Source organism: Pelodiscus sinensis, chromosome 20 (genome assembly GCF_052426305.1).
Source record: "Pelodiscus sinensis isolate ZL-2025 chromosome 20, ASM5242630v1, whole genome shotgun sequence".
Classification (NCBI taxonomy): Eukaryota; Metazoa; Chordata; order Testudines; family Trionychidae; genus Pelodiscus; species Pelodiscus sinensis.
Window position 1 is genome coordinate 19,585,734 of NC_143071.1, and position 16,295 is coordinate 19,602,028.

At 54.8% G+C, this 16,295-nt stretch overlaps 1 protein-coding gene across 6 annotated transcripts in view; it reads right to left on the bottom strand.

Annotated features, from left to right (window-relative positions):
• Positions 1-16,295, bottom strand: part of UNC13D (unc-13 homolog D) — a 58,927-nt gene that overhangs the window by 8,046 nt on the left and 34,586 nt on the right. For all 6 annotated transcript variants that reach the window (XM_075903643.2, XM_075903641.2, XM_075903640.2 and 3 more), the window contains 14 exons: positions 14,999-15,123; positions 14,022-14,112; positions 13,610-13,666; positions 10,632-10,729; positions 10,191-10,242; positions 9,486-9,616; positions 8,862-8,982; positions 7,279-7,422; positions 6,275-6,373; positions 4,992-5,198; positions 4,431-4,499; positions 2,559-2,638; positions 348-453; positions 181-252 (listed from right to left, as the gene is read on the bottom strand). In XM_075903643.2, coding sequence (XP_075759758.2) covers positions 181-252; positions 348-453; positions 2,559-2,638; positions 4,431-4,499; positions 4,992-5,198; positions 6,275-6,373; positions 7,279-7,422; positions 8,862-8,982; positions 9,486-9,616; positions 10,191-10,242; positions 10,632-10,729; positions 13,610-13,666; positions 14,022-14,112; positions 14,999-15,123 — 1,452 coding nt within the window. The remainder of the gene's footprint in view (positions 1-180; positions 253-347; positions 454-2,558; positions 2,639-4,430; positions 4,500-4,991; positions 5,199-6,274; positions 6,374-7,278; positions 7,423-8,861; positions 8,983-9,485; positions 9,617-10,190; positions 10,243-10,631; positions 10,730-13,609; positions 13,667-14,021; positions 14,113-14,998; positions 15,124-16,295) is intronic.

The window sequence follows — 16,295 nt, forward strand, 5'->3', positions numbered from 1 at the left end:
TCCTTGCAGATCTCACCCTGGGGCGGGGGCTGTACTGTGAGCGCTAGCCCTAGCGATTTACTAGGGCGGGCAATTACAGCTTGGGACTCCAGCAGCTTTGTGCACATGCAGGCTTCCCCGCATTGGTCCCCTTGGCTGGGAGATCACTCTGCTACGGCGGCAGGTGCGGTAGCATCTTACCATGAATTCCGCAGTGTGCAGGGCGTTCGTCGGCAGCCCGCAGCCCTCGGCGTGGAAGCAGAGCTCCAGGCTCTATGGGAACCAGAGAGGAGTGAATAGCTAGTTGTTATGCAGAGACCCCCAAAGCCAGGCCTCTGCCCCAGGCTCTGCTGCCGGGTGCCACCTACCTGCAAGGCAAACTGCAGCTTCCTGTAGTACCTGGAGGAGCTGAACTGCTGTTTTGCTGCAGCTGTCAGGACACTCAGGATGTGGTTCCAGAGCAGATCCAGGAGGCTGAGACGGGCGAGGGAAAGGCAGAGAACAGATTGCAGCTCACAGGCAGTTCTGGCAGGGCCAGCCCAGCCCAGCTGATACCATCAGTCCTTGGACAGGAAAACGTCGGACCCTAATTTCTCAGTAAACACATGATGCTACTGGACTTGGCTAAGCTCTGAGCAAAGAGAAGCCCAGACCAGAAGGGAGGAGGGGAAGTGAAACCTGGCAGGCTGTCCTGAGACCTACTTCCATCGCAAGAGGAGCGCAGGCTTGTTCCACTGCAGTAGAACAGGACTCATCTACTGCAGTAATAGCCCGTGCACTGCAAACCAGGGGAGGGCTCAGCTCATGGACTTGAAGGTCAAAAGGGACCATAATGATCATCTGGTCTGAGCAGCACATTGCAGGCCACACAATCTCTCACCCACTCAATGGGGCTGGAACAATTTTTAGGGTGGAGATGTTGAGTTATGCCTCCTCCCCCACACACACACCTGTTTTGTGCCCCTCTGACAGCTGTCAGCTGTCCTGGACCGGAACAACCGGACACCATTCATGGCAATGGCATCCAGTCCATACGTTCTGGGACAGCTGGTAACCCTGGCCCATCATCGCCCACAGAGGAGCCACAGCTGGGGCAATTGCCAGGACCAGATGTGGGATACTGGGTGGCAGCAGAGCCTCTAGGGCCAGTGGCCTGGACCCAGGGGTTGGCAGGGCCGGCGGGCTGTGGAGCGATGGGACCCTGAGAGCTGGCAGAGCTTGTGAGGTCAGCAGGTGGCAGCAAAGTCAGTAAGAATATGGAGGCCAACAGGGTCTGCCAGGCCAGGACCTGGATCTGGTGAAGCCAGCGGCAGGTTGGCGGGGGGGCTGTCCCCCAGGCATGGGGAGGCTGGGTGCAAACCCTGTGGAGAGGCACAGCACCCCCTCCCACACACACCCATAATTTCTATGCCTGTGCACCAAGTCCTGAGAAACTCCTGATCTCTGGCTGAGTTACTGAAGCCCACAGATCATGGTTTAGTGACTTCAGGTTACAGAGAATACACCATTTACACTTGTTTAAACCAGCAAGTGACCCATGCCCCATACTACAAAGAGAGGCAAAACACCCCAGGTCTCTGTCAATCTGACCCGAGGGAAAATCCCTTCCCAACCCCAAATACGGTGATCAGTTAGGCCCTGTGCTTGTGGCCAAAATACACCAGCCAGACATCTGGGAAAGCATCCTCTGCAGTAACTCAGAGCCCTCCCCATCTGGCACCTCATCTCCTGCTGCTGGGGCTATTTGCTGCTGGCAGTCGCAAATCGGGACAGTCCCATCACACCAGCCCCTCCGTGAACTTCTCAAGCTCAGCCTTCAAGCCCGTTAGGTTTTTTGCCCCCTACTGCTCCCCTGGGAAGGCTCTTCCAGAACTTGGCTCCCCTGAGGGTTAGAAATTTTTGCCTAATTTCAAGCCTAAACCTGTTGGGGGCCAGTTTATATCCAACCCTAGGCATGAAGTTCAGACAGATCCCCATAAACATGTCTCAGGAGAATATTCAGGCGGGAAGTGATGGTAAGTGGGGAGGTAGAGTCTATCCCTCCAGCCTATGCTGAACCGATGGCTCAGGCCAGTGCAGAAAGCACCATGATGCTAGAGATTGCACCTGGGCGTATAGACTTCAAACAGCGGCCCTAGGCATATCCCAGGATACTCCTAACGGGTGCAGGGCTGTTTCCTGTGTGATAAGCTGGCTGGGACTCAGGGGTTAGTGTGTTCTTTCTGCCTGAAACCCCCCTCAAAGGGCCTATTGGCTGTAGTGTTTCTGGGCTAGACAGGCTGCCGCATTCCACCCCAGATGCGGCTGCATTTCAGCAGTGGGTAAAGGATCTCTGCAGATGCGCTCCACAGAGCGTTTTGGGATCTTCGGGGACAGAAGGTTCTCTAGAAAGTAGCATAGTTAATGGGAGGACAGAGAAGTGGCAGCAGCAGAGAAAGCACCTTACGGGGGCTGCTGTGTGCAGCCAGCCACGACTGCAGGGAGCCCGGTGGTCCAGTCCACAGCACCAGACTCTAGGCTCCCCCCTTGCCCACACCCAACCCACGTCTGCCACCTGTGACCCCAACACCGTGGCTCACCAATTAAAGTTCTCCTGGACCAGATGCTGGTTCATGTACTGCAGCTCCAACTCCAGGAACTTCATTAGGGGAATTACGGACTGTGGAGAGGAAAGAGAGTCAGGAAACTTAATGGGGAAGGGGTTTCCCAGGCCTTGCCTCCATCTGAAATATCTCTGCCAAGCAGCTCCCAAGCCCTTTGGGCCCCTCTGCTGTTTCCCAGCCTTAGAGCTCTGCTTTGCCAGCCCTGCACCTCCCACGCTCTGTGCCCACCTGACTGCTCCAGGGAGGCTTGGAAGTGCATATTTGGCTCTTGTTTTGGAGAGAGCTCATGAGCCTTTGGACTGGGTGTGTCAAGGAAGCAGCAGACACTGATGGGGACCCTGGGAATGGTATTCCCCTCATGTCTGGATTCTCCCCATGGTATCTGGGCTACACAGAGCGTATAGCTGGATCGGTGACAGTCACAGACCTACCTGACTGCCCCTCCCCCCCCAACCTACCAGTGACACACCAACCCCCACAATCCCATCCTATAGCACTCCTGACCAGCCCCTCTTGGCTCCCAAAGCTGCACTTCGATTGCTCCATCTGGCTTCCCAGTCACTGAGGGTGTGGGTGTGTGCAGGCACGAGCATGTGCGCCCCCTGTGATCTCTCAAAAACATGGGGAGGGGAGTGGGGACGAGGTGGAGAGTTACAGGCAGGAGCCAGCAGGGGGTGCTGAGAGTCCAGCAAGGGAGGGCCCTAATAGGCCACTTCCGCTTGTTAGGTGAGGAAGGGCCAGGACTAGGGTGTCCAGGGATCTGGTTTTCCACCAGCACGGTGGCTCCACGAGGGGCCCTGGTGGCTCTGGTCAGCACCACTGATCAGGCTGTTAAAAGTCTGGTTGCAGGGCGGGCAGGCTCCACGTGGCTCCTGGAAGTGGCGGCATGTACCTCCGACCCTCCCAGGAGGCTTCGCGGCTGCCCCCACCGAGGCCCAGGACCATGGCCAATGGGAGGTGAGCTGGCAGCATGTAGTGCAGAGCCACCTGGCTGCGCCTTCGCCTAAGAGCCGGATGGACACGCGGCTACTTCCAGGCGCTGGCTGAGGTCAGGCCTACCCGGAGCCTGCACCCCTCCCCCGCCTTGCACCCCAGCTCCCAGCCCAGAACCTCCTCCTGAACCCCAACTCCTTCCTGGACCCAAACCTCCTCTGCACCCCAACTCCCTGCCCCCCACCTGGAGCCCCCCTCAGACACCACAATTCCCTCATGCCTGCCCCCACCCCAGAGCACGCCCCCCCCCCCCGTCAGAGTCTGCATACCAACCCCTGCCCTGCCAGCCCAGTGACAGTGGGTAAGCAAGGGTGGGGGGAGAGTGAGCAATGGAGGGAGGGGGGCATGGACCCTAAAGGCAGAAGGGGCGGAGCCTCAGGGCAGGAGGCAGAGCAAGTGTGTTCAGTTTTCTGCAAATATAAAGCTGGCAGCTCTAGCTGGGCCAGACCCAGGCCCGGTCCTGGCACTTCCTGTGCCGAGGAGTCTACCAAAGAGTTGGTGCAGGCCGGAGCCCTGCAGCAAGCAGCATGTGCTGCATCTCCCTCCCCCACGCTGGCCGGGAGCAGAGGGAGGCACCGTAGAGCTTAGCTCAGAGTGCAAACCTGGAGCAGCCGCTCCCAGCCAAGATGCAGCTTTGCAGGGGAGAGGGACTCCTCCCTGTACAGCCACCATGACAATTACTAGTGCAAGGTTTTATGGCGCCCCGCGGCGTGGCAGCCCAGCCCCCCGGAAGCATAGCGGCAGGACTGAGCACGCCTAGGCCAGCAGCACACGGCTGGGCTAGAGGGACTTGCAGGTGCTAGGCCCGGGCTCATTGTCTCCCACAGGCAGCACCTAGCAGGGCCTGGCACCTACATCTTCTGGATCCCTGGAGTCGCTGGAGGCCGCCAGCTCCTGGATGTGCCTGGAGATCCCGGCGTCCAGCTGCCAAAGAGACACATGCTCAGAGCTCTGGGTTTGCCCACATACACACGTGCCCACCGAGGCTTCCGATGGGGAACCCGCCAGGCCAGCAGCTCCTTAGAGCTCAGCCCTGTCGCCAACCCTCTCCCTCCGGCACTGGGGTCCCTGATCTCCCTCCCAAATGAGGCAGCCCACCCATCCCCACAGCTGGGAGTGCTAGGCTCTGCCTTTCTGCCTCCAACACATCACTGGTTGGGTCCTGTCCAGTGGCAGGGCCCGATCCCAAGGATCTTGTCTCATCCCGCTCTGGCTGCCTCTCATTGGTTCAGGACACGCAGTCCTAGGGTGAGAGATGGCAGGACTTTGCTCCATACCATCAGCATCTCTATCAGCCAGACCCAACAGCCAATGGAGCTAATGGGCGTCTTTCCATTGGCTTCGATAGGCTTTGGATCTGACTGTTGGGCTGAGCCATAGCCCAGGCTCAGGGAGAAGGCAAGGCTGGCGGGTTACTTTGTTTGCCAGGGTCTGCACCACGTCTCTGATCTCGTGGTCAAGGCAGGTGACGGTGCCTTGCAGCTGGTTGTGCAGAGTGTGCTGGATCTGCTCCGGCTCAACAATGCCCCCCAGTTGCTGCTCCATGCGCCCCCAGTCCAGCTGCGCTGGAAGCTTCAGGATCAGGAGCCGCAGCTGCTCCACGTTGTTCACCACGATGCAGAGCTGGGGCGGGAGGGAAGAGGAAAAGCCCCGCGTCAGTGCCAAACACGCACTACCCTCGCTGCCTGCCGCCCACTCCTGCCTCACCCCCACACCCGGCTGGGCTCCCTAAGTCGCACAGCCACGTCAGAGCCACGGTGCAGCCTAGCGACAGGCAACCTGCACCCAGCGGGACATCACTGAACAGCTGCTGAGACGCAAGTGGTGTCCAGCAGCGTAAACAGCAGGGGAAACCGAGGCAGGGAACTATTAGGCAGATGGCAGATCCAGAGCCCGTAGATCTATGATGAAGTGTGTGAACGAGGCCGGGTGGCAGCCAGTTCCCATGCACAACCATAGCAGGGCATTTATTTCCTTGCATTCTGATTGGACAAGACTAAATGTGCAATAGGGAAGCTTTTCAGCTCCTTCTTGGGGGGGGGGGGGACGACAATGGCCTCACCCTGGCTCCAGCTGGCCATGGCCATGAGACGCCAAGTGCAATCTCAGGCACGCTGGGGAAATGCACATGGAAGGCCAGCAGCAGAGGAGACCCTGCAGGCAGGTGGGACCCTGGGGCCTGGTAGTGAATGGCTCTCTCAGGTGCTTCTCCGGCTCCTCTTACTGCGGTTTGCACACTCACAATATGTAACATGTATTCTCATAGCACCCCTGCGAGGCAGGGCTATGCTGTTCCCCTGGTGCAGATGGGGACCCGAGGCACAGGAAGGCTAGTGACAAGCTCAAGATCATGGCAGAGCAGGGGACTGATGCCAGGTCTCCTGAGTCCCAGGCTAGCGCTAACCATTGGGCCATCCTTCCTCCCTGGCTCCCCCACCCAGAGATCAGTGAGACTTTCCATCCCAACATGTCCTAGAGCTTGCACAGAATCCTCCAGCTCAAAGTCACTCACTTTAGAACTTGGGTCATTCCTCACCCCTCCCAACAGAACTACAGGGAACACAGGACAAATTACCCCCCCGGTCACAGGGCACCGCCCCCGGCCCTGCATCACATGCTGTCGGGAGAGGCTGCCCTGGCTCCCTGAACAGTCTCCCGACCCCTCTGCTGCCCCTGCAGAGACCAGCTCTGAGACTCACCCTGTTAGCTGCATCCCCCTCGTCTTCCTGGTTCCTCGACAGCTCCTCTGCCCGGGTCTTGATCAGCTTGCAGTACGTCAGAGCGATTTTACACATGTCCTAGGCAGGAGGGAAGGGAAAGGAACCTACGTTTCTTACAGGCACCATTGTTTGGCAAGCCTACCCCCCTTGCGGGGGGGGGGAGCTCAGGGCAGAGGACTGGGGTGAGGGTTGCCATTACAGTACCTGTAAGAAATGTAAGTGTGTGACAGAATACAGGGGAGCTCAGGGCAGGGGGTGGGGGCCTCAGGGCAGGGTGCATGGGGGGGTGCAGGAGTCTGGGCAGGGGGCTAGGGTACATGTGCAAAGAGTGGAGTGTGGGGTGGGGGAGTTGGAGCTGGACAGTCCTGTTTGGTGACTCTGCCCCGCACTGCTCCTGTTCTCAGCCAAATGGGAGCTGTGGGGGCAGTGCCCATGGGCATGGGAAAGAAACTAAGGGTGCGGGGGATGGGGGTGCTGCAGTGTTCCCAGGTTTCTGGTCCAGCACTTCTGGTCCTAGCCCAGTGCCCTGAACCCGGCCACCCCAAAGGGCTTTGCTGCTGGCCTTAGCACCAGGCGGGGGAGGAGCAGGGAGGACACGGACAAGGGGGCTGGATCAGAGCCCCACTCCCAGCCGGCCCTTTTCTTACCAGTGTGCTGCACTGGGGCACGCCGGCTTATTTTCACCTTGGCCCTAGGGGATAGCGCAAGAGGCAGCGAGCTTGGGGAACGCACAGCGACACAACACTGCACAGATAGGCACTGGGGGCAGATGTTGGCTCTACCACACCAGATCGGGCAAATGAGCCATTCTCTCTGGTGCCCTGTCTCAGAGACTGGCCTAGTCCAACAGCACTTGGCCGGTGCATACAGAGGAGGAGAGGAATTCCTTCTGATGCGCTGAGGTACAACATTTGATCATCTCTTTTTAGCAGAGCTAGAACTTTGCTCTTACTGATCCAGCTAAACTGTCCGACCATCCGCACCTCAACAAACTTCACCATGATCATGAAGGCTTCCTCCGGGTCTGGCCAGTCCAGCTGTTGCCAGGTTTTAACAATCTGAGCATAGCACGTGGACAGGTCGACAGTGGATGTGCTGTGCTTAGTCAGCTCCCCCAGCGGCGTCAGCTGAGGGGGTGGCAAGAGAAAAAACAAACATTTTACTGAGAAACTTGCCAATAAGCCAACAAACTAGTTCCAAAGCCAGCGCATATTGCAAGGTGGCCCCTTATTTACCTTCCTTCTGACCCTTCCCCTCCTCTGCTCCCCCATGGTCACTGCTCTGGGACCAGGCAGTTTTCTCTTGGCCACAGGACCAGCATGGAGCACTAGAGGAGTTAATCTGTGCTTCCTCTTGCCAGGGCATCTATCCCTGGGTCCCTCCGTGAGGCTGCACCCCTTAGACTTCAGGGAGGGAAGGCAGCATGGGGAGACACCTAGAGAGCACAGCATGGGCAGACTTGGTGCTGGCTTCCCCTGCCTTGGCGGGACCAAAAAAGAGTGGGTCCCTGTCCTCCACCGTCCGTTCCATCCTCGGCTGGGACTGCCAACAAAGGGAGCCAAGAAAGGAACAAAGAGGCTCGTCTCAACTCGCTGCCAACAGGCTGCCATGGAGCCTGGGCCTTTAAGCCACAAGAGTACGACAGGGTCAGCAAGGACGTGAGGCTGTGAGGGGCCAGTGCTTCCAGAGCAAGGGCCCTGCGGTACAAAGATCAACTCCAAGAGGAAGGCATGTCCCCTCTGTGAGCCCTGTGCCTCTGAGCAGGGTGGGGCCACTCGACTGTCGGGGTGCACTAAATGTTGAGGTGTGCAAGGGCTAAACCAGGGGTCTTGGTAGTGATGACTATGGGTACGGGGCACAGCACAGGCAGACTCTGCTTCTATTGATTTACAGATTTGTTTTGATTTCCCTTTCCCTGCTTGCTCAGGATAGTTGAACATGCAGCTGTACCCGAGATGTAACATTGTAATGATTGGCCTGTGTGTTAACAATGCTCTCTTCCTTACTCCCGTATTCACTCTGAAACACACATTCAGGGTCATGTCCTGTACCCCATTCTGCGTTGCTGATGCCAGGAATTTTGTGATATGAAACTTGCCGACACCAGCTAAAAAGCTGTAAATGGTAAACGGGAGAGAGGGGGACTATAATTATATTCACCACCTGGTTATGGTTATGCATTATATGGGTGTTCACAGTACTAAATTAGGGCCTAAAGAGTGATGTCATTGATGTGTGTTTACACACTGATTAAGATAAAATGGTGTTACTTGGGTAAATTAATTCCTCATTCGCATCCCAGGGAGGCGGGATCCGAGACGGAACGAGTATCAGCAGTAAAGGTGCCCTGTTACCCCATCCGCCTCTGGGTCAGCCTGTTCTTTGCTAACAGTATTGTAGGGGTCCCAAAGCCTGACAGTCCTTAGCATTCCGCATAGGAGGCAGGGGGCAACAGGTGGAGATGTGGGCGTCAGGGGGGATGAATGAGCTGGATGCGAAGGACTGGTCATACAATGATGAAAGCTGGAGAGCCTCAGAAACGCCTTCGTGGCCATCTGACTGTTACCTTGTCCACCTGGATAGCTCTCTGGGTCCTCTCCAGCGCTATGGTGTAGGTCTTCTGCAGCCACTTGGGGATGGCTTCCTTAAACCACTGGTGGAAGTCAGTCAGGGCAAGGGGGCCGTCCCTGGGAACACAGACACATGGCTGGCTCCTGTGCTGCCGCAGAACAAAGGCAAGAGGCTGCACATTCTGCTTCCACTAAACCTGAAATATTCCTGTGTCGCCGAGACGGCAGCGTCCACAGCACAGCTGCCCACCGGACAAACAGGCTGGCGCAAGTGCAGCCTAACGTATTATCTGAGCCATCTCTGCCTCCCAGAGCCCCACTTGCCTCTGGAGCGCTGGCTCTCCCTAAGCCTACTCAGCACCGTGCCTGAGGCGTGGCAAGCGCAGGTTGCATTAAACCCCACCACGTGGTCTGGGATTTGTTTATGATGCCGCTGTACTAATCCAAAGCGACAGGCAGCCAGGCCAGCAAACCTTTTCAACCACTCGCAACTCCTCCAGCTGGCCCAGCAGAGTGAGCCGCTGACGTGATCCCACCCTCCCACCGCTTCCATTTCCCGGGCGCTGCTCATGTTTATTCTCCTCCATGTGGCCAGACTCTGGTCGGATCTGGCTCAGCACCTCTTGCTCAGGAAGCCCCTCATCCGGTAAAGCTCCTTCAGGCTCAGGTAGAGCTGGAAAAGGTTCTCTGCTGTGAGGTGGGACATGCCGCTGTCAATCTCGCTCAACTCCTCCTTGACGTGATGTGACACCTGCATACGGGGAAAGGAAACCGAGGGAAGGCACTGAGGTCAGGCGGGTTAAGAACGGCTCTGTGAATACTTGCCCTGCTGTGGGATCAGGGAAAGGAAATGTGCCATCCCAATCAGACCAGAGGGAAGGGTGCTGTAAGTTGGGGACACCAGCGGTTTGAGGGCTCAAGGGCTTCAAATAATACAGGAAAAACCCGTTTATCCCCATTTTATGGGACAGTGAGCAGAGGCCCAGAGAACTGATCAATTTATAGACTTGCAGCTGACTCGGTTGCAAAGCCAGGAATCAATCTCCACTCCTTTACTATAGCCACTAGGCTGCACTGCCTAAATGTGCCCATCTTAAACTGCTGGCTAGTCCCAGCAATCAGGTCTCTGGGGCTGGGGACAGGATTAGCCCCTTCAAGCACAATCTGAAGAGGCCCCCGGTTCGGAACACAAACGTTTCTCTCCTGCTAGCAGTCACTTCCCATGAGCCCTGAGGAGCACACAGGGTGTAGGGGAAGCTCAGATGCTTCCCGTCCTCTGACAGCTGGCTCTTGCCTCTGCCTGGCTTTATTCTCCACACACTCACCAGCTCCTGCAGCTCCATGTAGGCAATGGAAAAGAGATCCACCTTCACAGTGCTGCAGGGGAGAAACAGAAGGTCAGGAATCTGCCCGATACAACTCCCTGATCAATCTGTCCAAGCCCGTGCAATTAACCCTCTGCCACCTGAGCCCTTCGATGTGATCTAGAGTGACAAAAAGCTGCAAAACTACAACAATCTGAAAGACTCCAGCTGGCGACTGGCGAGCCAGTAATACTGGAACGGAAGGACACATGCTGTTAACCTCGGCTCCCTAAGCAACAGGGAGCTGTGGTATGCAATGACCCAGGAGGGAATGTTTCCCGGGGCTTTCCAGTCTTATATGTACGATGTCTGGGAACTGTGCTTTGGAGCGGTTGCCTTTGGTGCCCTAAGCAAAGTTGCTGTGAGAGCGAGGGGCAAAGGGTGGTGGAACCAGGTACTTACTTAATAAAGAATTTGTTCCAGATTTTGTGGCATTGCTGGAGATCCCCGTTTACCTCCACGAGAAGTCTGGCCAGCGCTTTTCCATGCTCCTCCATGGTCTGCAAAGGGAAGGGCAGAAAGTCACCCCGTGGGTGTTGGTGCCCACCCAGGTATTTTGAGACTATCAATGTATCGAGTGGTAGCACTACTCACTCCTGTCATATCTGAACACCTTACACTCACTGCTAGATTTATTCCCCCACCGTGCCCTTCGGAGACAGGGATGTCCCATTACCCCCTTGGGGAACTGAAACACACAGAGTAGTGAAGTAACTTCCCCCAAGCCGCACAGTGACTATGTGGCAGGACTGGGCATTGAACCCAGATCTTCGACACTAGTATGGTGCTTTAACCACAAGTCCATGCTCATGAGCAATTAATGAAGGTAGGACTGGGGGAGGCAGGCCCCCAACCTCACCTACAGCCCCACCCCTTCTGCTGAGGCCCCGCCCCCACCATGGGGAGGGGAGGGTGGAGGATGCATAGCTCTAGCCTCCCCAGGCCCATAGCATCAGGGAGAGCGGGCGCTAGGGGCAGCAACACTCCACCTCAGTAGGCCTACAGCAGGCGTTCTGGGGGCAGAGTGTGGGCAGGGCCATGCCTAGCGGTTTGGAAAGGCTGAGCCTTCCCCGCCTCGCCTACTGGATGCCCATGAACCTGCTGTGAATGATCATCCCCATTTGCCTGTGATAACTTGTGAAAGTAGCTTTAATAAAAGGCAGCAGTTGGGCCCATTCACTTTTATCACAGCTCAGCGATAAAGGCCAACAGCCTCCTCAGGCCCCTGGGTAAGGTGGGGGGGAAGGGGAGACTGCTCTGCCCTCCTGGAAGGGGCGTGGCCTTGGGCAGAAGAGGCGGGGCTGAAGCTATACAGCCCTCAGCGCCATTCGGACCTCACCACACCCTCTTCCTCCTGCCCCATCCCTAAAAGCTGTCCAGAGCACGAAGCCTGGTGCTCTGGAAGCGATTTAAATGGCCCAGGGCTCCAGCCGCCACCCCTGCTGCAGTGGAGCCCTGCTGCAGTGGCCTTTTGTACCATCCATCCCAGGACAGTTGCCCCCTTTGCCCTACCCCCATCAGCGGGTCTGATGCAGAGGACAGTTTGCTGCAATTTAAGAAGAATATCCCCTGCCTATTCTTTCAGTCTATTTGGAAGGAAGATGAACCCTCATGCTTCAGGGCACAAACCCAACTCTAATGATCCAGGGTTAGGAAGAAGGTTCCCCCCGTCCAGAGTTTATTCAAGAAGGGTACGTCTACACAGCAACATTAATTCAGAATAACTAACGTTATTCCAAAACAACAAAAAACACGTCTACACAGCAAGCCATTATTTCAAAGTAATGTCAAGCTGGAGGACTGCTTACTCCGACTCCTGTAACCCTCATTTCAGGAGGAGTAAGGGAAGTTGAAGGAAGAATACTCTTCCTTCAATTTCCTGCTGTGTAGACAGCGCCAAAAACCAAATTAAGCTATGCAATTGATGTAGCTCAAGTTGCGTAGCTTATTCTGACATTAGCTCTGCTGTGTAGATGAGCCCAGCTATCCTCTTCAAGATTCCTCTCTGCTGCATCTGAGAGTGTTTGGTGACAGGGAACTGGACTAGAGGGACCACTGACCTGACCCTGGATTGAAATCCCTATATTCAGAGCACGCATGGGATATAAACTGGAACGGTCAGGAAATTTACACTGAACCACGCCTGGATCTATCCTCTGCTTTCACAGAGGCAACAAGATAAATCCAACAAGCAGCTGTTTATACAGCATTGTGCAATTTTCTCTGTTTTTCTTGAACTATTTTCACTGTCACATAGTGAGCATCTTTTTACCTAGGGGCTTTTTAGTTATACAATTGCTGCATTGAAGTGTGCGAGGAAACTGTAATGGAATATTATAATGCTATTAAAGAATGTTAACTGCCATTAAAAGTATACAAGGGTCCTACTAGATTGTCTTTCCTTACAAAACAAAATGACTGAATTGTCTGGCTAGCTTGTCATTGATTGTTCTTTGGCTTTTAATGCTGGATAAGACAATAAAGATTTGTTTCCAAGTGTGTCTAAGACAGTGTCTCTTAAACTTTTTAAGATGGAGGAACAACAAACCATTTTTTTTTTATGAGGAACAACAATGAGTTTTTGGTGAGAAAAAAAGAGGAAAAGTTATTGAGCAAAAAAAGAAAAGAAAAATAAGATCGGCGGAAAGTTATTGAGGGGGGAAAAAAGTCGCCTGTCCCTTTAAGGGTGGCCATTTTGAACTCTGTTGTGTGCCACGGAACACAGTTTAAGAAACAAGGGAAGCAAAGCAAATATCCACCTTCACGATCCATTTGGACAAGCAATGGAAGAATCCTGGCACACTGTATCACCCTTCAAAAATCATGAGACGGGCCTTCCCCAAAATCATGAGAATGCCTTAAAAATAATGTTGGGCGTTGGGATATTAGCCTGGGCTTATTGTGTAGGGATAAGTCTAGGCTTATTGGTTAATCCTAACAGCTACACGACTGCACACACTCCCCCTCTTTGCTGACTCTGAGCCCTCAGAGCTGCTTGACCACCTTCTGCCTTTGATAGAGAGGCAGCAGCATGGAGGGTTGGGGGGGGCAGGCAGGAGCCAGGCCCAGTCTTTGGGAGGCTGCTCCATGGTGTGTTATATAACAGGCAACGTGCCAAGCTAGCAGGAGTGACCAGCGGAGACTGACACAGAGGAGGGGACAGGACAGGAGGCAGCAGCTGTTCATTCCTTATAGGGGCAGCCGGATGCCTTTTACCCCCGTTGTGGTTGCTCAGCACCTCTGAAAACTGGGCTCACTCTGCCTTTTGGGCATTCAGAATCGCTGGCCACTTCTGGATTGTGGCCTGAGAAAACGTCACCCCAGTCCTCCTCTTCTGACCCGACCCAGCAAACCAGTGTGTGAATGAAAGCAGATCTGACCTTCACTATCGGCTTCAGGTGATGCTTCTGCATAGCAAACCACTCCGTGGTTCCGGACTGAAAGAGAACGGGAGAAGGAATGAGGGGAGAGAAGCAGAATCGGCGGAGACAACCTAGCCCCATTCACCCGGGCACAACAGCACACGCCTTCCTTGCCATCCAGACCCCATCTCATACCCAGAGCAGGCAACATGTTCAGTCCTGGAGAACACTGCACCTCTCTAGAGCAGTCAAAGGCCCAGGCGGACAAACTTTGGAAATGCTACTTTCCACTCCTCTGCTTCTAATTAAGGTCCAGACTGAAAGCTTTTGCATGCCGGTGTAAGGGTGGGACTATGCCTACGGCTCCAGGAGGAAGTCAGAAGATCCCCTATGGGCTGGGGGAGAAGAGAGCACAGAGATGCAACTGTACCTTGAGAGCGTCCATCACCATCTGCCGCAGGCTGGGGGTCAGGTTACAAAGTTCCTGGAAGGCTTTCATTTTACAGACCTGGAGCAGGACCCTGTGAAGTGAGAAACCCTGCTGAGTCGCCAAAGAGCTTTGCCACCAGCCACAGAGCTCTCCTCTCTCCATACACTTTCCTCCACAGGGCTTCCTGTACATTAGGACCTTACTGCTTGGTCATAGACAGAGGGACAGACACTGGCACACTGGGAGAGGACCAAATGCTAATAATTCCTCAGCAGGGTGCTGAGGCATGGCAGGATTTATTGTCCACAGCCCAAATTCACTCTCCCACCAGGTGAGAAGTATCTCAGGGCAGGAGAAGTTAATGGGGATGGTTTGGAGTTAAAACAACAACAAAAGCCATCACAATGTGACAGGCACGCTCTTGCTAGCACATCAGGGGTTGAACTGGGGACCTACAAGCATGAGCTGCTACAGGCTGTGCTAAAGAACCAAGCCTCCCTAGTGGGGCTCTGCTAGACTCTCATCCTCCCCCACAGAGAGTATCTGTAGCAGGATTTGACCGGGGGCTACACTTTTCTTTGTGATTTGTGTTATCCCATGATACAAAGGGCAGCCTGGGCAAGCCCAGGAGAGAACACTCCCTAGGCCTCACAGGAAGCAATGACATCAAGATGCCAGTTCAGAATGGGGGAGGTCCCAGATTAGAGTGGGGAAGGTCTGTCTACTTCCTTAGGGGACAGAGCTGACAGGGAAAGGCAGGGGAGAGGAGACAACAAGAGGAGCTGGGAATGGGAGTAGGAGGGAGGTTTCCGTAGAACAGTCTCCCCAGGGGAAGCACCATACATGGGGGAGGGGGGGATTAAAAGGCAGACTGGATAGAGTAGAATAGGGAACAATCCAGCACTAGGCCCAGGAGGATGTGGGGAGGCTGTTTCTTCTCTGACTGACGTGGTTCTGACACATTGCAGCTGGCTGACCTGAGCAGCGACTGTAGCCTGTGCGTGGACCTAGCAGAAGAGAGCGGGAAGACGATGCGGTACTTCCGGAGGACAGAGAGTCCATAGGCCAGTAAGGTCTGGAAAGATTCAGCCAGCTCTTCTCTCTGGGAAGAAGAAATGGAACATGCATCAGCAGCAAAACTGACAACCACAATATCTCAGATGGACACTGCCTGTCCCCAACCAACACAGCCTCTCTACTGAGGGGGCTATTTCTACATTTTGCAATGTGCATCTGTCTCCAAAACCTGCCCCCTCTGCAAAGGGAAGCACTAAGGAATACCCGCCTTCTAGGGGGCCCTGAAATCACTCACAGCAGCCTCTCCGAAGTGAGAGGGGAAAGCAAAACGCAATCACCTCGAATGGATTTCTAGACTGCTTTAGGAGACAGACTTTGGCAGAGGCTCTCTAGTGAAGGTGAAGGTGAGTTTTACATTTAAAGCAGGGTTTTAAACACACCATAATGAACAAATACAGCAATGGCAGGATACGCCCAGGCAGGAAACAGGCACAGTTTTACTCCCTGAGGGTGACCTGATAGAGGTCTGAGGACTCTCAACAGGGTGAGCTGGGTGAGTACACAGGCAAGCCGGACACCGGACGGTGTCATTTGTAGTGAGATTTAAAGCACAGAACAGACACAGCACAGGCAGCAGCAGTGTGCGCCACCACTCCAGTGGGCCCCAGCAGATTACCCCTCGGGGGTGAGAGGGCAGCACAATCCCCATGCCAGCCTAGAAAGAGGTGGCCAACAAGAGTGCCAGCCACCATGGTGAGGGGCAGTTTCCATGAGAACACGAATAAGGGTCTGCCAGACGGTAAAGCCCTTCAGTCACCATCTGCCTGGGTTGGGTTTGAACTGGTGACCTTGAGGTGAAGGACTCTCTAGCCCATTGCTAACTCCAGCTTCACTGAAGGAAAAGTAACAAAGTTCCTCAGGTGGGGAAAGGGAGTCCGTTCGTAGAATGGCTCCCCATTACGTTAGCCATGTAACAAGCCAAGCTGCTAGGCTGAAATCCTACCCCAGGAGAGCCCATAGCCAGGTTTTTTAGCATGATCTGTCCCTGCACAGGAAAACTACTAAGGAACGCCACCTTCCTAGGATGGCGCTGCAGCTCCTCACAGAATCTCAGAAGCCGAAGGGAAGAGCAGCCCAAATCACCTCAGTCAGATTTCTAGATTATGATACGATCTTAAAGACTCTCTGCAGTATGAGGTGTTGGCAGCGGCTGCTGAGCCCATTGTCAGGTTTTGCACTTAGCTGGCAGGCACCACA